This window comes from Eubalaena glacialis, chromosome 15 (assembly GCF_028564815.1).
Source record: "Eubalaena glacialis isolate mEubGla1 chromosome 15, mEubGla1.1.hap2.+ XY, whole genome shotgun sequence".
Taxonomy (NCBI): Eukaryota; Metazoa; Chordata; class Mammalia; order Artiodactyla; family Balaenidae; genus Eubalaena; species Eubalaena glacialis.
Window position 1 is genome coordinate 21777413 of NC_083730.1, and position 19241 is coordinate 21796653.

Consider the following 19241-nt stretch of genomic DNA (forward strand, 5'->3'; position numbering starts at 1 on the left):
GAACACTGCCAAACTCAATCTATGAGGCCACCATCACCCTGATACCAAAACCAGACAACGATACTACAAAAAAAGAAAATTACAGACCAACATCACTGATGAATATAGATGCAAAAATCCTCAACAAAATACTAGCAAACAGAATCCAACAACACATTAAAAGGCTCATACAACATGATTGAGTGGGATTTATCCCAGGGATGCAAGGATTCTTCAATATACGCAAATCAATCAATGTGATACACCATATTAACAAATTGAAGGAGAAAAACCATATGGTCATCTCAATAGATGCAGAGAAAGCTTTCGACAAAATTCAACACCCATTTATGCTAAAAACTCTCCAGAAAGTGGGCATAGAGGGAACCTACCTCAACATAATAAAGGCCATATACGACAAACCCACAGCAAACATCATTCTCAATGGTGAAAAACTGAAAGCATTTCCTCTAAGATCGGGAACCAGACAAGGATGTCTACTCTCACCACTATTATTCAACATAGTTTTGGAAGTCCTAGCCATGGCAATCAGAGAAGAAAAAGAAATAAAAGGAATACAAATTGGAACAGAAGAAGTAAAACTGTCACTGTTTGCAGATGACATGATAGTATCCATAGATAATCCTAAAGATGCCACCAGAAAACTACTAGAGCTAATCAATGAATTTGGTAAAGTTGCAGGATGCAAAATTCATGCACAGAAATCTCTTGCATTGCTATACACTAATGATGAAAAATCTGAAAGAAAAATAAAGGAAACACTCCCATTTACCATTGCAACAAAAGAATAAAATACCTAGGAATAAACCTAACTAGGGAGACAAAATTCCTGTATGCAGAAAACTATATGACACTGATGAAAGAAATTAAAGATGATACCAACAGATAGAGCGATATACCATGTTCTTGGATTGGAAGAATCAATATGGTAAAAATGAGTATATTACTTAAAGCAATCTACAGATTCAATGCAATCCCTATCAAATTACCAATGGCATTTTTTACGGAACTAGAAGAAAAAACCTTAAAATTTGTATGGAGACACAAAAGACCCCGAATAGCCAAAGCAGTCTTGAGGGAAAAAAACGGAGCTGGAGGAATCAGACTCCCTGACTTCAGACTATAGTACAAAGCTACAGTAATCAAGAAAATATGGTACTGGCACTAAAGCAGAAACATAGATCAATGGAAAAAGATAAAAAACCCAGAGGTAAACCCAAACACCTATGGTCAACTAATCTATGACAAAGGAAGCAAGGATATACAATGGAGAAAAGACAGTCTCTTCAATAAGTGGTGCTGGGAAAACTGGACAGCTACACGTAAAAGAATGAAATTAGAACACTCCCTAACACCATACACAAAAATAAACTCAAAATGGATTCGACACCTAAATGTAAGACTGGACACTATAAAACTCTTAGAGGAAAACATAGGAAGAACACTCTTTGACATAAATCACAGAAAGATCTTTTTTGATCCACCTCCTAGAGTAATGGAAATAAAAACAAAAATAAACAAACGGGACCTAATGAAACTTCAAACCTTTTGCAAAGCAAAGGAAACTACAAGCAAGACGAAAAGACAACCCTCAGAATGGGAGAACATATTTGCAAACCAATGAACGGATGAAGGAGTAATCTCCAAAATATATAAACAGCTCATGCAGCTCAATATTTTAAAAAAAGACAACCCAATCAAAAAACAGGCAGAAGACCTAAATAGACATTTCTCCAAAGAAGACATACAGATGGCCAAGAAACACATGAAAAGCTGCTCAACATCACTAATTATTAGAGAAATGCAAATCAAAACTACAATGAGGTATCACCTCACACCAGTTAGAATGGGCATCATCAGAAAATCTACAAACAACAAATGCTGGAGAGGGTGTGGAGAAAAGGGAACCCTCTTGCACTGTTGGTGGGAATGTTAATTGATACAGCCACTATGGAGAACAGTATGGAATTTCCTTAAAAAACTAAAAATAGAATTACCATATGATCCAGCAATCCCACTACTGGGCATATACCCAGAGAAAACCTTAATTCAAAAAGACACATGCACCCCAATGTTCATTGCAGCACTCTTTACAATTGCCAGGTCATGGAAGCAACCTAAATGTCCATCGACAGATGAATGGATAAAGAAGATGTGGTACATATATAGAATGGAATATTACTCAGCCATAAAAAGGAACTAAATTGGGTCATTTTTGAGACGTGGATGGATCTAGAGACTGTCATACAGAGTGAAGTAAGTCAGAAAGAGAAAAACATATATCGCATATTAACGCATATATGTGGAACCTAGAAAAATGGTACAGATGAACCGGTTTGCAGGGCAGAAATAGAGACACAGATGTAGAGAACAAATGTATGGACACCAAGGGGGGAAAGCAGCGGGGATGGGGGTGGTGGTGTGATGAACTGGGAGATTGGGATTGACATGTATACACTGATGTGTATAAAATGGATGACTAATAAAAACCTGCTATATAAAAAAGAAATTAAATTAAATTAAAAAATTAAAAAAAAAAAGAAAACACATTCTATTGTTTACATAGACCATGTGATGACATTTATTTAAATAAAGTGGAAAATTGGGTAGTATATGACTTATTTTATCCTTTACCCCAAAATATATTTGTTTCTATCAGAACTTGTTTTTATTTAGACAATTTCTATTCTGTTTTTTTCTTCTTAAACTTATTATCTGTTGATTTACCATATGCTTATAAATATCTGTTTATAACATAATAAAAGTCATCATGTAAACAAATCAAAATCTACAAAAGTACTGAAACAGAACCAATGAAAATAGATCATAACACTAAGGGGAAGAAAAAATTATAATGAGCCACCCTCAGTTTTAAAAAGCCTGGCAGAGTGACAACTGAGTATATAAGTTTTGGGAGAGATTTTATGTCTCTCTTCTTTTTCCATATTTGTTCAGCTCAAATGGAAATTCTGTTTGTTATTGCAGTAAGAGCAATTTACTAGAGAAAACAAGTCTTCAACTTAAATTTAAACCACATTTGGAATTTTCACATTATCTTTTCATTCTGTAAAATTCAAAAAGTAACTCACATAAAGTAAGTGTGCCATCTGAACTGTTATTTCCAAGCTTATCTCTGTATCACAGAATGACTGAATTGCTTTGTTAATTTATAATAATGCTATCCACTTCTGGTATGCAAAAAAAAGAAGAAACAGGAATGACTCTTACATGCGCCTAACCCAATGGTTCAAGTTAATTAGACTATAATGTGCACATTTTTAGTTATACAATATTCTTCATAATAATTATATGCTATGGAGACATCTATTAAAAGCCTAAAGTGATCATTTAAATGCAAAATCTCTGATAGAACTCCATTATATTTTTTATACTAAATTAACATTACAGGCTTCTAATGGATGCTTTAATTAGGCATCAATGTTATCAGAAATATTTGGCAAAATAAAATCTTTCACTGTGAAATGTTCATTAAGTTCAATTTCCGTCAGTCAATATCAAGTGTTTTCTGAACCTTATGATTTAAGTAAGAAGCTAAAAGCTAAGTGAGAAACTAAAAACCCTCAGACAAACCTCCTTCCTATGTTGCCTATAAAAATACACAGTCATTAAGTGTCTTTTGTATTTTATAACTGCCAAACAACTGGCTTCTTTTTAGTCATTTAGGCTCAGAGGCATTCCATTATAAGGTTATCCTAATGCTGCACAGAATCAAAAGCAAAAGGTCTATACTAAGTGGAATGCACATCTTTCAGGAAGCAACACAAATGAAATGTGTTTGTGTGTGTATTTGTAGGCTCCATTAGAAGAATTCCAAGGTCAGAGGGGGCAAGAAGAGACAATCAGAAAGGGTCAGGAGTCAACTGAGATGCTGGGACAGAAAACTAATACATAAAAGGCATGAGCAGTGCACAGGAGGTAAGCAATCACAGGACAAGTGGAGCAGCACAGGAAATAAAGCTGAGGTGCCTACCGGTAATTTTTCCATTGGCTTCCAAGGGAGGCTGCCAGCTCACAATGACAGCGCGAGGCTTCCCTTCTCGAGTAATGACTGTCAAATCCTTGGGAGCAGAGGTCGGGGCTGTGAGATGAAACAGAAACATGGTCTTGTCATTGGATGTGAAAGAAAACAGACATTTATGGGACTTCTAATCATGATGTTGACACTCAGAATCTATCACACAGTAGATCATGCTTATTTTACCATGTACAATTTATTTTAGGTATTTGAATTAAACAAGCAAACAAAGATACAGAAATTAATGTTTTTCCATGGAAGTTAACTGACATTCAAAGGTGTGAATATAGAGAGGAGAACAGAATATGTGTGAATGTACAGAAAAGTATAACTGGTATTTTCAAGTGAGCGATGCACTAAAAATGTAAGAACCATTATAAGAACAAAAAGAAATGGACACATACTTAGTGAGATTGATGGCTACATGTCTCCAAGAGACAAAATTCTGTTACAACTGTAGGATTTATATATAAATGAAAATTCACCTAATTTTATTTTTCCTTAAAAGACAAAAAGGGCTTCCCTGGTGGCGCAGTGGTTGAGAATCTGCCTGCCAATGCAGGGGACACGGGTTCGAGCCCTGGTCTGGGAAGATCCCACATGCCGCGGAGCAACTGGGCCCGTGAGCCACAATTACTGAGCCTGCGCGTCTGGAGCCTGTGCTCCGCAACAAGAGAGGCCGCGATAATGAGAGGCCCGCGCACCGCGATGAAAAGTGGCCCCCACTTGCCACAACTAGAGAAAGCCCTCGCACAGAAATGAAGACCCAACACAGCCATAAATAAATAAATAAATAAATGTTAAAAAAAAAAAAAAGACCCCAAAAAATAAAGAATTTACATGCAGGTCACAACATCTTGCTTAGGTAACATACTAGGTATCTCCCAACAAGAAGGCAAAGAAATACTTGAAAACAGAGGAAATAGAATCTGAGGGTCTTAGTATCAACCTGGTAGGAAGTAAAGATGGCAAGAAATGCTGTCTTGCTTAGAGCTACTTTTCACACATGTTGTTTGAGGGAAACAGAATTTGTCACCCCAAAATATGCCTCTCTGGCATAAGAATTAAGCTGATTACTTTTAAGAAACAACAGACAGAGGAAAAGTTCTGAAAACCGAGTAGAAGTTACTCTTTCGTAAAAGGGAAATTTATACGTTTATAAGGGTATCTCCCTCTTTGTGCCAGGAAGAGGAGGATGACAAGGAGGCAGAGACTTAAATGTACGTAACAACCATGCCCTTGTTTATTGTGATTTGCCTGAAAACTTCCCATTCCTGGCTTCCCACCCTCCAACACCTTTTGTCTTTAGCTGGAGATGGTATTGAAAGTGGTGGCCATTTTAGGGAATTACTGTTTTCCTGGGTATCTCTCATATATACAAGAGGTATACTTATTATCAAACTTCTGTTTGTTTTTCTCCTGTTAATCTGTTTCTTATTACAGGGGGGCTCAACCAAGAACCTGGAAGGATAAAAGGACTTTTCTTCCCCTAAATTGTGCTCAACAAAAATTTAAATATACTTCAAAGGCGGCAGCAAACTGGCCAAGCTCATCCAGTATCTTTCAGGCTTCCTTTGACCTGCTTTCTCACTCGCTATGCTTTGAAATGCAGTCAGTTTTCCTTCTAGGCAGCTCACAATGCCCAAGTCTACTATCCATAGTCTTTTTCAATTACCCCAAATCTGACATAGGCAATGTCAGAATGTCTTTAAGTTCCAAGCTTGGGTTCTGGAGGAATTTCCTGATCTCTGCACAGGTGTATTTGTATATTACAAATAGGTAAAACTTGGTCCTAATTTTGAATTCCTCTTCACTCTTATAATTCTCTTCGGCTCTTCTGTTGACTGTAACAGTGCAGAATCTGAGCATTATCAACACTCTATTTCCAGCTTCTCTTCCTAAGAGAATTCCAAATAGAGGGACATCAAACATTCCCATCTATCATACCATTTGATTTCCAATGCCCTGATTCTCCAAGCCACTAGGATACCAGGTTAACCAAAGTTTCACCAAATTTTAATATCCTGACAAAGTACTTAATATACTTAACTTTTTTTTTTAAAGAGGGAGGAGGAGAAGGAAGAAGGAAAAGCAGAAGGAAGAGAAGGATGAGAAGAAAAGGTCTAGTGTAGTAGATCCTTGAGTAAAGAGACTGTATATTAAACACAGTTTAATATCTATTTTAGGGCTTCCCTGGTGGCGCAGTGGTTGAGAGTCTGCCTGCCAATGCAGGGGACACGGGTTCGAGCCCTGGTCTGGGAGGATCCCACATGCAGCGGAGCAAATGGGCCCGTGAGCCACAACTACTGAGCCTGCGCGTCTGGAGCCTGTGCCCCGCAACAAGAGAGACCGCGATAGTGAGAGGCCCGCACACCACGATGAGGAGTGGCCCCCGCTTGCGGCAACTGGGGAAAGCCCTTGCGCAGAAACGAAGACCCAACACAGCCAAAAATAAAATAAATAAATACATAAAAATAAATTAAAAAAAAAAAGAAGGAAGCATTGCCTTGGATGACCATGTATTTCAGTTTAAAAAATATATATATATATATATTAATGAAAAGAAAGAAAGGACATTACTGCAAAAAAGATTTGTAATAGCAAAATACCAGAGAGGCAATGCTACTTTAAAGAAGGGTTCGTTTTATAAAGAGCTCATTCAAGATATTTTCTAAGCCACAGATAGGAAGGTAATATATAGCCACAAATTAGAATATTATACCAAACATAATAAGAAATTTTCCAATTTTGGAAGTAATTAAAGATCTGTCTTTCTAACTAGTCAGAATAGTCTGCTTTTTCTTAACTGTGTTAAAATTAAAATTGATGCTTATTTAGCAAACAGATGATGATGATTAGATTGCTTCACTGACTCTATGTTGATATTCAAAAAATATAAAATGACTCCAGCTTTAGCAAAATAATACATTGAAGAGCTGGTTATTTTTCAAAAGCAAAACAAAACAAAAAAACCCGAAAACAACCTAATGACTAATCTATTTCAGGTGCTGAGCAAATTTTTCTTTTTCCTCAAGCCATGTGACTGTTGGTAAATAGAGATTCTGGTATTGGAATCAATGTCTTAGATGTTTAGGATTATCATATGAACCGTATACTATTCCCTCATAATTATTTATTTTTTTATTTAAAAAAAAATTTTGGATATTTATAGTGGCCCTAACAAGTTCAGTGATCCCCTAAGTCAAGCAGAAGGAGGTCTTACGGTCTGCTCTTCTTCAATCTCGTGGGTTCTCCTGAAATAATCTTTTATAACTTCTTACCTGTCCTCACTGAATTAAATGATATTAATAACAATAAATAATAAATACCAGGCCCTGCAGGATTTATACTGTATTTTCTTATACACTCTCGTGTCCCCATGCTGTCCATGAAAACTATGCTCCAGTCACTCTGAACCATTCATAAGCGTCTCTTTAAGACATCTTTCTGATACTTGCTTGTGTATTTTTGGGCATGCTGCTTCCTTCCTTTGGAAGGCCCTGGAATGGATACCTGACAATCCACCCAGGCCACAGCTCCGTCATTATTTCATTTGTGAAATCTTCCCTGACTTCTCCAGACAGAATTTATACTTGGATCTATGTGCTTTGATTCTAACTTGGCCAAAATTCTATGATTGTATTTTTCATGTTACTTCAAGGTTGTATTTTTAAAATATTTTTCTTATGTATTAGATTATAATTCTCTCCAAGATAAAGGCTGTATTCTCTTCACGTTTTATACCAAGTACCTATCTCAGGACCTGACAAATAAAATGAACCTTATTGGAAACCCGTAATCAATATCTCAGACAACTGGACACTGCACTGCCCTCTGGTTTGTCTGTTTCTCAAAGGACTTTTCCCATGCTTCAATTTCTTTGTTAAGTGTATGAGTGGATGGTAACATTCAAGATTTAGAAGATTTCCAGCCCTGGAAATCGTATTGGGCATTTGTTTTTAGACCGCTCAACACCCCATTCCCTCCTTCATTTAGAGAGAACACTTGGATTTTTCCTTTGGGAACAAGCTCTCCTCTGTGTCACATGAGCTGGTAGCAACATCAAATAGAAATTTCATGGCCTTCAACTCACTCTCTTTAGCTGAGTGATTCTCTCTTCTGGGAAACTGAATGTTGATACAAGAAAGGAAAACACATGGAGTCACCATTGTGACTGTTAACACCTTGAAGGGAGAGTCCTATAGTTCCTCGTCTCTAAAGCCTGGGAATACTGCTACTTCTTGTCGCCTCTCCAAGACTTCATTATTTCAGCTGTCCTTCCAATTATTTTTATTTTATTTAAATTAACTAGAGTAAAATTGGGGATTCATCACCTGGACAGAATGAAGTGTTTCATTTCAAGAATCTCTCAGCTGCCATTACCTTTATTATGAGTAATTTCAGCACAAGTGCATAACAACGCAGCCCCATAGAGTCTTTGCGTTATTACGGAATTAGAAGCAAACGCTAGAGTTATTTCACTTCATTTCCTTCTCCCAGTTATAAAACCTGCAGACACTTGTGAATTACTTCTTGCTTCTCATCATCACCCAGGGATCTTATCCACATGCTATTTACACCTCTGTCCAGGTCATTATCTGTTTTGACAATCACCCTTCCTCCTAGCCACATTTCTAAAAGTTAATATCTTTTGGTCAGCAATGGGTCTCACCCCTGACATCCCTACAAGGCTAGGCAGTTGAGGAGAAATCAATAGGGTGCATTTATCAAGTCAGACGTTGGTGTGCATTTATGTTTATGACAGGGAAAAATGAATGAGGAAATTACTACTCCTCTTTCACTCAGGGAAGACCAAATGCCTTACTGGTTTTCATTTAACTCTTTTCATCTCCTCTTAAGTTAAAAAGAAAGAGCAGAGCCTTTATTCTCCCCATAGTTCATAACTCATTCAGCTTGTCTTATTCTTCCTAAGAAGCTAAGAACATTGACATCCAGGGCAGAATTCTAGGAGAATGATTTAATATATATAAACATGTAAAATAGAAGAAGAAGATATTGAAATTAAATTAAACAACTAGAAAAAAAACTTCTTATAGAAAGAAGTACCCTCAAATTGTAAAAATATTCACAATGAACTTAGAGTTAAGGTAGTAGCCTGAAATAAAAATTAGAACTGCCATGCCATTGGGCAAATTCTAATGGAAAAAGAAATTCAACTTACCCAGATAAAAGTTTCACTGGCATATTTTTTAAAATTTGGAAATGTGTGGTACAGTTTATCCCCACATATGATGTAATGCCACGAAAGCAATCAAAAAGTATGTTAAACCCTTTTTTCTTCGGATGTTGTATTTCTGTGAACTATAAATGCCAAGTGCACTGCATGTCTGCTAAGGTTATAAAGTCAACATTTATGACCCATAGTAAACGTGACTGGTAAAATTTACAGTGAATTGCATTTACTCTCGACTTGAACTATTGCAAAATGCATGAAAGTTTTCCATTGTGTTGTCTTATTTCCAAACAGTGAACATGACCCCCCAGAAACTTCTTCCCACTGTCAGCTGAAGTTATTTAGGGTAAGCATCCATGAGACTACAGTTGTAATGCAATGTTTCATTTTGTATCTAATTTCTTTCCAAAAAAGTAAATACCTACTATGTCTGTTGATCAAAGACACGCATGCTTTGGACAGAGTAAAATGCCTTTGCTTAAATGTATTGAAAAGAAGATTTCTATTCAGGTCTCCTAAATTAACGTACAGATTAAAACCAGATCACTTAATCCACTGGGGACTCATTTTCTTCTTATCTAGAGTGGGGAGGATAATATTAGATATAAAAATGCTATGAATGATTTTATATAAAATAAGGTATAATTTAGACATCATGGTGGACACAGGTTCCAACTTCCTTGGTACCTGGAAAACACCACTACCAAATATCAAGAGTAGAAATTTCGAAGCCAGCCTTTCTTCACATACCTGCTTCATATGTGGTGGCATGTGCTGTCATGCTCCATGTGCTGGACCTTCTGTTTTTTGTTACCATGACCGAGAACTCATACATTGTGTTTGGTTTGAGGCCTGTTGCTGTGTAACTCAGAGATGTTGTGTCTTCTGACTAAACAAGTGGGAAATAAGAAAAGAGAAAAAGAAATGAACTCTATCAACTTGGTAAATCAAGACACATAAGAAGACTATCAAAAGCCAACAAAAAAGGAATTTATTTCCAAACAGCAGAAGACCTAGGACACAGCACTGACTTTATTTCCTTTCTGTACCAGTTTACACTGGCTGATTGTACATCTAAAACCTAATCAATAAAATCAGGTGTTATGTTGTTAAAAGGGCCAGATAGCTGATAAATTTTCCCAAGTGAGGCAATAACCACAGAGGCAGGACCAACTCCACTTCCTTCTGTCAGTTCCATTTTTAAGGTTATCTGCACTGACTTCAACTTCAATTTATTTCTAATAATCGAAGTCTTTTTTTCAGAGGCTTTAATGTTTTATGTATTTTACATAAATGGTTATGATTATTGTCCACTGGTAATAAAATGAATTTTTAGAGCTCTACTGCTTATGATTTTTTAAAAAAACTCTTTATGATACAAACTTTTAGTGATTCCAGAATCTATATAGCTGTTATAAAGAAAATGGACAAAAGCAATATTGTGTCGTGTGCTTTTCTTTCTTTGTGCACAGGTCACGTTAAATATACATTGAAGTATGGTCATTGGAGCAGATGATCAGGAAGAGAACAATAAATTGGATAAATATTAAATGATTACATTAGTGATAATATTTTTGGTCTTCTGAACACATTCTTTGTCTTTTAAACAACAGGTTAAGGATATTTTAGTAGAAAGTAAATTGTCTGTCTTTATTGCTTACTCAAAAGATCAAAATTGTAATGAAGAAAAAGGTTAATCTCCCAGGTTAACGGGTATTTTCCATATCATCAGGCAAATTTAAAAACTATTTATGCCTATTATAAATATCAATTTATGCTTGTTATTTAGATCTTGATCATCTTCCAAGGTTAAATATTTACTTTTACTTTTAAATTTATTTCATTTGTTATATATCTATGTCTAGGAAAATCAAGGAAAACTTTTTGTCTCCACCTATGTCATACCTATCTCCTCCCTTAGGTATTCTAGTGTGGTATATCTTTTTTATTCTACTATGAATCCTTCTTAGATTATAGCTATGGAAATCCTACATTTCATTATAAAATCAAATAAATATTTAACTGTTCTAATAACATTTCGATGATGCGCCCATCCATCCTATTTAAGTGATGACCTCATAAACATTTATCAGAAGCTCTTCTTAAAAATAGCTGTAAAAATGTGTGCCCTAAATAAATGTAAAAATACTTTGTAGACTAAGATGGAACCCCATCAAATAAAACACGAAACAGGCAGCTCGTATCTGATAGGCTGATATATAACTTCCAATCTTTCCCTCTTTCCCTGTCATGAATACCTCTAAGTCTTAGAAATGGAAATAAGGGGAGGAATGGGGCAATGAGAAATATTTCAGCTAGGAGGGAAGACCACACTTTGATAAAACTAGTCTCTTTGAGCATAGACACAACTGGCATTTGGGAGGCAACTAAGCAATACTGTCCTTTGTATTTCTTAAATTCTTATATGCCTTGTTTGTATTCTTGAATGATACACTTGCATTCTATAAATGCCATTAATTCACTGAGTTTTCTCAGGAACTTTATGAAAACTTACTATTCAACATAAATCATTAGCCTAGAAGTATTGATACTTTGGAAAATCATGGCTGTATGTGTGTGTGTGAGGGGGGGCAGAATACCTAGGCACTACCTCTCTGAACCTCAGCTTCCTCATCTATAAAATGGAAATAACTGTAGCACTGACCTTACAGTGCTATTTAAAGTGTGAAATAAGTCAAGTAAAGCATAGTATGTGGCCCAGAGTAAGTACTAAATAAATGTTAGCTACAATTTTTTATGCATTGTCTAGTGTGAGATATGGGCACTCTATATGTGTGGTGTATACACACACACACACACACACACATATATTTACAGCATATTGATAAATTCTCCATTGAATTGTAAACATCTTGAGGGCTGAGACAGAGTCTTGCACAACTTTCTATCTCCTGTAATAACCGTGCTAGTATCTGGTAAGCACCAGTCAATAGTCAATGAATGCATTTTGAATGGAAAGTCATATAAAACATCAAATGATGAATCACTTTAGTAGAAAATAAATTATAGAAAATTTCTCCATTTGATAAGGAAGGTCAATATAGAGTTTTGGACAATCAAAATATGAACGTCTGGATTATGGCTTGACGTGGGACTGAAGTAGAAGGGTACTCCTGGGGGGAGAGGCCTGGATAAAGCCATCAGCTTATCTGAGTTCCAGCTCTAGTTTCATGGGGAATTTTGTCAAGTTATACAACCTACCCAAGTCTTCATAAAGATCTCTACATGCCTACTTAGCTATGCAGAATCTTACTTATTCTTTTTATATTGATAGTATATCAATATCCCAATCGCATAGATAAGAAAAAAGGAGATTAAACAAGTTAAGTCACATGACAGGACACAGGAAAGCCAACTCTAGAGCCCATTTATTTGACTCCATGTATGTATTTTTCCCCCATTACCTTGTGTTGCTCTGCCTAGCTTATAAAGCTTAGTGGGGAAGGAGATGAAGTAATAGATATGACAGTGGTTTGAAAAGTTCAAAATGCAAAACCAAAGTAGTCTATTACTATTATCTGTAAAATTTAAATTTAATGTATGTCTTTCTAGTAGACCAGATATGCTCTACATTTTTCCTTGCTATCCAGCTTACCTAACTCTTTCCTCTAACCCTGCTTCTCAGGGTGTGGGTGTAGAGTGTGTATGTGTGAGAAGAGGGGTCGAACGTTAGTAATGGAAAGCCTTATTAGGTCAGGGAAGATGATGGGGAGAGAAACAGTTAAAATATTTCTTTCAATTCTCATACTTCAATCCAGAAGAGAAAACAGCCTCTCCTTACAGAGGATAGATTTTGGTTGGGTCTCACACTGTAGGCATTCTTTATGAGACACAATAATCCTGTGTCTGTTCTATTGACTCTTCAACTGAAAAAAAAAAGCCTCCAGAAATTTTGAAACTCATATCATTCTGCAGAGAACAATCATTGTCCTTCAGAACATTTCACGTACTGGCAAGGTACCCACAGCCACTCTGTGAAATGAATGTATCCACAAAGTACAGCAACCATGAGCATAACATCTTTAAAGTAGTCTTTTAAAAGCAAACTTAGAATTGGGTAATCTGTATATAAAGAGAGTTTTTAAAAAATGCTCTCATGTGTTTCATCAGTTGTCTTATCTGATAATGTTATCCTTATTTATAGTTCTGCTGAGTCTTAAATCTGATACTGTAAGGAGATAGATAGGATACTTAGAGTATATTTTATATCAATGATACTATTTGGACGTGCCTGGAGAGTTTCTCCTAGTACCTGACCTAGCAGGGAGGCAGAACCAAAGAAAACTGTTTTTTAAATGGTTTCAACTAAAAACTGATTTACTATGAAATGTGAATTTTACACCACTTAAAGGTTGAATGAAACTAGAAGCAGATCCAGCATGGCTACAGGAGAAAAGAGGCAGACTTACAAAATTATTGGTGGGATTTTCCTTTAATCTGGGCTCTTTAGAGTTAGAAATTTCCAAAGGATATTTTCATCCCCCCAAATCACCACTGGCTTGAGGCTGGATTAAGCAAGACAGCAGTTTAGTGGAAAGAACATTGGATAAAGTATTGGGAGATCCAGATTCTCCCTGAAAGCCACCCCAGTAGAGTGGTAAAGAGAAGGGATATAAGGGGAGTATGAAGATTGTGGAGTGGCCGGGTTGAACTACTGGTTCCTTTGTTGCTGGGTAACATTTATGCTCTTTTTCTTCTTCCAGTTTTATTGAGATATAATCGACATACAGAACTGTGTAAGTTTAAGGTGCACAACATAATGATTTGACTTACATACATCATAAAATGATTACCACTAAACTATAAGTTTAGTACTTACTTATTCTTATAACCGGAAGTTTGTACCTTTTGACTGCCTTCATCCAATTCGCCCTCTCCCCGCCCCCGCTTTAGGCTCTTATTTCTAAAGCTACATTCTCCACCCCAAATAATCATCCTGTGAATATTTTAAATGTGTTTTAATATAGTACCTCACTTGAATAACTTACGAATTCTTTGAAGTACACCTATGGAGCTGAATGTATTATGCATTCCAAAATTATAAGTAACGATTTTAAGTATGTGAAGTAACAGCTAAAGCATGGTAAACTGCCTCTATGATCTGGCATAGTTCTAAGTAAATGGTAGGTGGTTAATAATTACTTGTTGATCTCATTTTATTCTACATTTGTGTATTGTTTATATACACTACTAGCATATGGTAGGCTTAGGAGGTAACAAAATCGTTCCAGTATATAAATAACTGTTTGTTGGAGTTGCTGAGGCTGGCTGATAGAGATTTGAAGGTAGTCATGACAGTGCCTCAAATATGTATCTCTAAGGAGCTCTTAGGGGGGTTGTGAGATGACTCAGTGATAGGACAACAATAAGGGAGTTGGTCTAATTCATATTAATTAAAGGGGAGTGTTCACTGTGGATTTTCTTGACCACCTGAGGGTGTTTCAAGGCTAAATGAGGAAGTAGATGTCAATGGCTTAGAGTGTGTTCACCATCTAAGGATGGTATAAAAAAATCATCATGTATTCCTTTTTATATTCACTATAAGATGGGTCTCTGTAACATTAATAGGGGTGCCTCTGGCGTAAATCTAGATTCCAAATGAAAAGAAAAACACCAAAATCTGTCCAACAAATGAATGTAGAGCTCTGCTATTTTCAAAAGAAAATGGCATTCCCTTGTACAAAATCACATTATTTATACAAACCCAACAGCTGGTGGAATTCAAATAACATTTTGCAGCTCTTGACATTTTTCTACCTTGCCTTAGAATTGTTTCCTAAGACACAATAATTCCCAAGCCAATTTTAGATACTGAGTTCTTAAAATGCTTTGTTTTCCATTTCATGTCACTGCAGCAAAATGACTCATGACAGTCCAGGATGCATTTAAAACAATGTATTAAACAAATATAAGTTCATGTGAAATTTCATACTATCAATTCGAACTTCACCTTGTATTTCGCATTCGCAGAAAAGCTGGTCCTCCACCGGACAGTGTAAAGTCGCACTTCGGACGTTTTTTGGTTCTTAGGGACAGAGTTGTCTGCCCAGCTGACCCTCACAGCATCGTGGGTAAGAGCCACAGCCTGTACACCTACTGGTGGGAGCATGGGGGTGGAGACATCTGGGACCGAGGTGGGGAAATCATCAAGCAAAGGATAATAATCAACTGGGTCAGTGGGATCTGGGTTTAAAAACCCGCCAAATGAAACAAACAAATAAATACATAAATAAAAGAGTTAAAAAAATAAACATCAGTGGCAACACATCACAATGAGTTAAATGCATGGCAATAATGATGAAAGGGAACATGAGAAGAACAGAAAAAAATACAATTAATTCAATCGGAAAACTCATTAGAAACAGTATTGCTAGATTACAAAAGTAACTGACTATTTTCCATAATTTACTCATTTCCTTAGAGTGGTTTTATCAATGTGGCTGTCACTTCTAGTTATATATTTTAAAAGTCCATTTTTTTCTTGGAATGTTGTACACTGTTTCTTAAAAGATCCAGTATAGAATTCATCAGTTTTATAACTATGCAGATAACTTAAAATAACAAAGTACTAAGGAGTGTCTGGTTTATTTCCTCCTGCAAAGGAAATAAATGCCTGCCTAATATCTGCTTTGTTATTTGTTTGTTTTTCTCCTCCTTCTCTAACTTGATTTGCTATCTCTAATGCATTTATTATTGCTTAGATCCTATCTGCATAAATATTGTTTAGGTAAGAAACAAACAAAGGATAAAAGACCAAAGGGCCCTGAGGTCTACAGCAATCTGTCTATGGCTATGACTGCACAAAGCCAGACCAAGTCGGTGGTCCACATGGTTCAATGATGTGATAATTAGGTTTACACAGCACAAGGTTTGGTTAGATTGAAACTCTTAGAGAAAGTGTAGAAGTGTCCATTTTACCCACATTCTCACAGAGTAATTAAGTAAGTTTTTTATGGCATTTCTTTTTTTTTTCCCAAATGTGATGATCCATTTATTTATTTATTTATTTATTTATTTATGGCTGTGTTGGGTCTTCATTTCTGTGCGAGGGCTTTCTCTAGTTACGGCAAGTGGGGCCCACTCTTCATCGCGGTGCGCGGGCCTCTCACTATCGCAGCCTCTCTTGTTGGGAGCACAGGCTCCAGACGCGCAGGCTCAGCAATTGTGGCTCACGGGCCTAGTTGCTCCGCGGCACGTGGGATCTTCCCAGACCAGGGCTCGAACCCGTGTCCCCTGCATTGGCAGGCAGACTCTCAACCACTGCACCACCAGGGAAGCCCCTATGGCATTTCTATATCTACATTCCTTGTTTGAAAATTTTAAGTTCCATGGAAAGACTTCATATTATTGGGTGGGGAGACAGAATGAACTACCTACAACCTGATGAGATGTGTGCTGAGATACACACATGCTGAGGTACACACATCCATAACACAAACAGAATCTGCATAATGACATGTGTGGTTTCATAAGATTCTCTAGAAAAATCTTATATTTGTTTTTACGCTGGGGATGTCAGAATCAGGGGAGCCTATTTTGTGGCTGTAGGTGGAGTCCAGTTTTGGGGCTTTTATTTATTACCTAAGACATTTAAATCTGCTAAAATTTTCCTTGAAATCATATAACATGTATCCTCACTAACAAAAAACAAGATGAGCTCTTAGGCTGGGCATTTGATGGCATTTGGGGAGATGAGACGTACTACAATGTAGAGTATCTGAAGCAGTAAACATACAGAGCTTATATTTTTAAATACAGTATAGAGACTGCGGGCTGATTCTGATGATTACTTCACTTCGTCCACTGAATTTTAAATGTCTACCCCCTACTCATCACTGTTTTCCAATGAATTATTTAGTAGTTTACTGGGCTGTGGTCTTTGGAGCAAACTATAAAATCTGAAAACAAAAACAGAACAAAAGGAAGACAAAGAAAAAAAAACAACAACAATAGAAAGAGAGAGAAAGAAAAATATGTGTTTAAAATTTAATGACAGAGCCCAGGCTTTTTGTATTTCCTTTGACGTGTCTTTTTATTAAGGGCTCCTTTAAACCCGAATGGATTTATGAAATGATGAAGGGGCAGCTGAAGACACTGCAGCCTCTAGGAGGATCACAATCTGTCATCAGGCTGGCGCATCGGTGGAACCTTTTGGCGAAACTAGAGCAGGTGCTGCCTCACTTGACTTGTTTCTATTCACAGCTGACTTACCAAGAAGAATGCTATACACAGGGGAGGACTACTCTCAGTCACAAACTCCTTTTAGATCAACTCATATTCATGTTACCCTATCTGTTGTTCCTTTGCTTAATCTAGTTTTGTTGATACACCTATACTAACTTTACAGTCTTTCACAGGTACCCTATATAAGATTTTGAAAAGTCGTGATTCTACTTTAAGAAACGGTAATACTCAATCCTGTTATCTCTGGATTTTAGAAAAGTATGTTTTTCATGACTTGTTGTTGAGTTTCTTGGAGTCTCGGTTCCAGAATACATCCCTAAATTTCAAGTAATGCTGTTTGTTGGTATATATCTACAAACTTATGTAATTCAAAAATTTCTAACCTGGCCAAGTTTATCTTGCTTATTTTAGAGGAGTTTTATTTTTCCCACTCATGGCTTGTCATTCTATTTGCCACTTCCTCCAGAGCTGGGCTAATACAATAGCCACTAGTTAAATGGACAATTTAACTTTAAATTAATTAAAATTAAATAAAATTTAAAATTCATTTATTGTGTTGCACTAGTCAATTTCAGATGTTTAACAGCCAAATGAGCCTCGTGCCTGCTGTCCTGGTTAGTACAGACACAGTACGGTATTTCCAACAAAGCAGAACTTAGTAGCAGGTGGCAAGCACTGCTCTAAATATATGCTACATATATTGCTAATTATCTTTCCCTCTCAGGTCAGAAACTGGGTAGTTGAATTAAAAACTACCTAAACCAAGTACCTAAACATTTTTTTTTAAATTAATTAATTAATTTATTTATTTCGGCTGTGTCGGATCTTCGTTGTTGCACACGGGCTTTCTCTAGTTGTGCCGAGCGGGGGCTACTCTTCATTGTGGTGCACAGGCTTCTCATTGTGGTGACTTCTATTGTTGTGGAGCACGGGCTCTAGGCACATGGGCTTCAGTAGTTGTGGCACGGGGGCTCAGTAGCTGTGGCTCATGGGCTCTAGAGCACAGGCTCAGTAGTTGTGGCGCACGGGCTTAGTTGCTCTGCGGCATGTGGGATCTTCCCGGACCAGGGCTCGAACCCATGTTCTCTGCATTGGCAGGCGGATTCTTAACCACTGTGCCACCAGGTAGTTTAGGTAGTTTTTTAGGTACCACCAGGTGCCTAAACAGTTAGTGCTAAACACCAACTGTTTAGCAGTTATTTTGCTGATAAACAACTTTTTTTTTTCAGTTTTTTTTCCCCTCATATTCCTGGGTGCCTTATATACCACTGATTTTCAGTGGTAATATACAAAAGAGTGAAAAAAAAGACAAAAACACAAAACATAGCTTTAAACCTTTTGCTAAAAAGAGAAACCTATTCAATTCCTAATAGTTGTTTTGGTAAGAACATATAAGCGTATGGTCAACATACTGAAGTTCAAAACAAGCTTTTAAAAAAAGTAACACAATTGTACTTCATTTAGACATTTATAAAACAAATGAGAATAAACAAATTCAAACAACACACCTCATTATTCCCCTGCTCTCTTCCCTTCTCCAGGCTCAAAATGTCTTATTTTTACAACAATATGGAATAAAATTACAAAAAATGCAGCAAAAAAATGAAACAACCTGCCCATTTGATCTTTCCTTGGTTCTAACACTGATATGTTCCGAATGAGATGAGGTCCAGAGTAGACCAGCATCTATCAGCACATCCATCTGGAAAGCACCATAGCCTGATACTCACTCCAGCCTGATGCATTTACTACCTCTGATTTTTTTTTTTTTTATTACTTTATGTTGGCCTCTTCCAAGACTGCTCA

The 19241-nt window shown here is 36.7% G+C and overlaps 1 protein-coding gene across 1 annotated transcript in view; it reads right to left on the minus strand.

Annotated features, from left to right (window-relative positions):
- The window catches only part of DCC (DCC netrin 1 receptor), a 781864-nt gene that overhangs the window by 134066 nt on the left and 628557 nt on the right, over positions 1 to 19241 (minus strand). The window contains exons 17-19 of the mRNA XM_061169229.1: positions 15202 to 15434; positions 9981 to 10119; positions 3992 to 4099 (exon numbers count right to left, since the gene is read on the minus strand). Coding sequence (XP_061025212.1) covers positions 3992 to 4099; positions 9981 to 10119; positions 15202 to 15434 — 480 coding nt within the window. The remainder of the gene's footprint in view (positions 1 to 3991; positions 4100 to 9980; positions 10120 to 15201; positions 15435 to 19241) is intronic.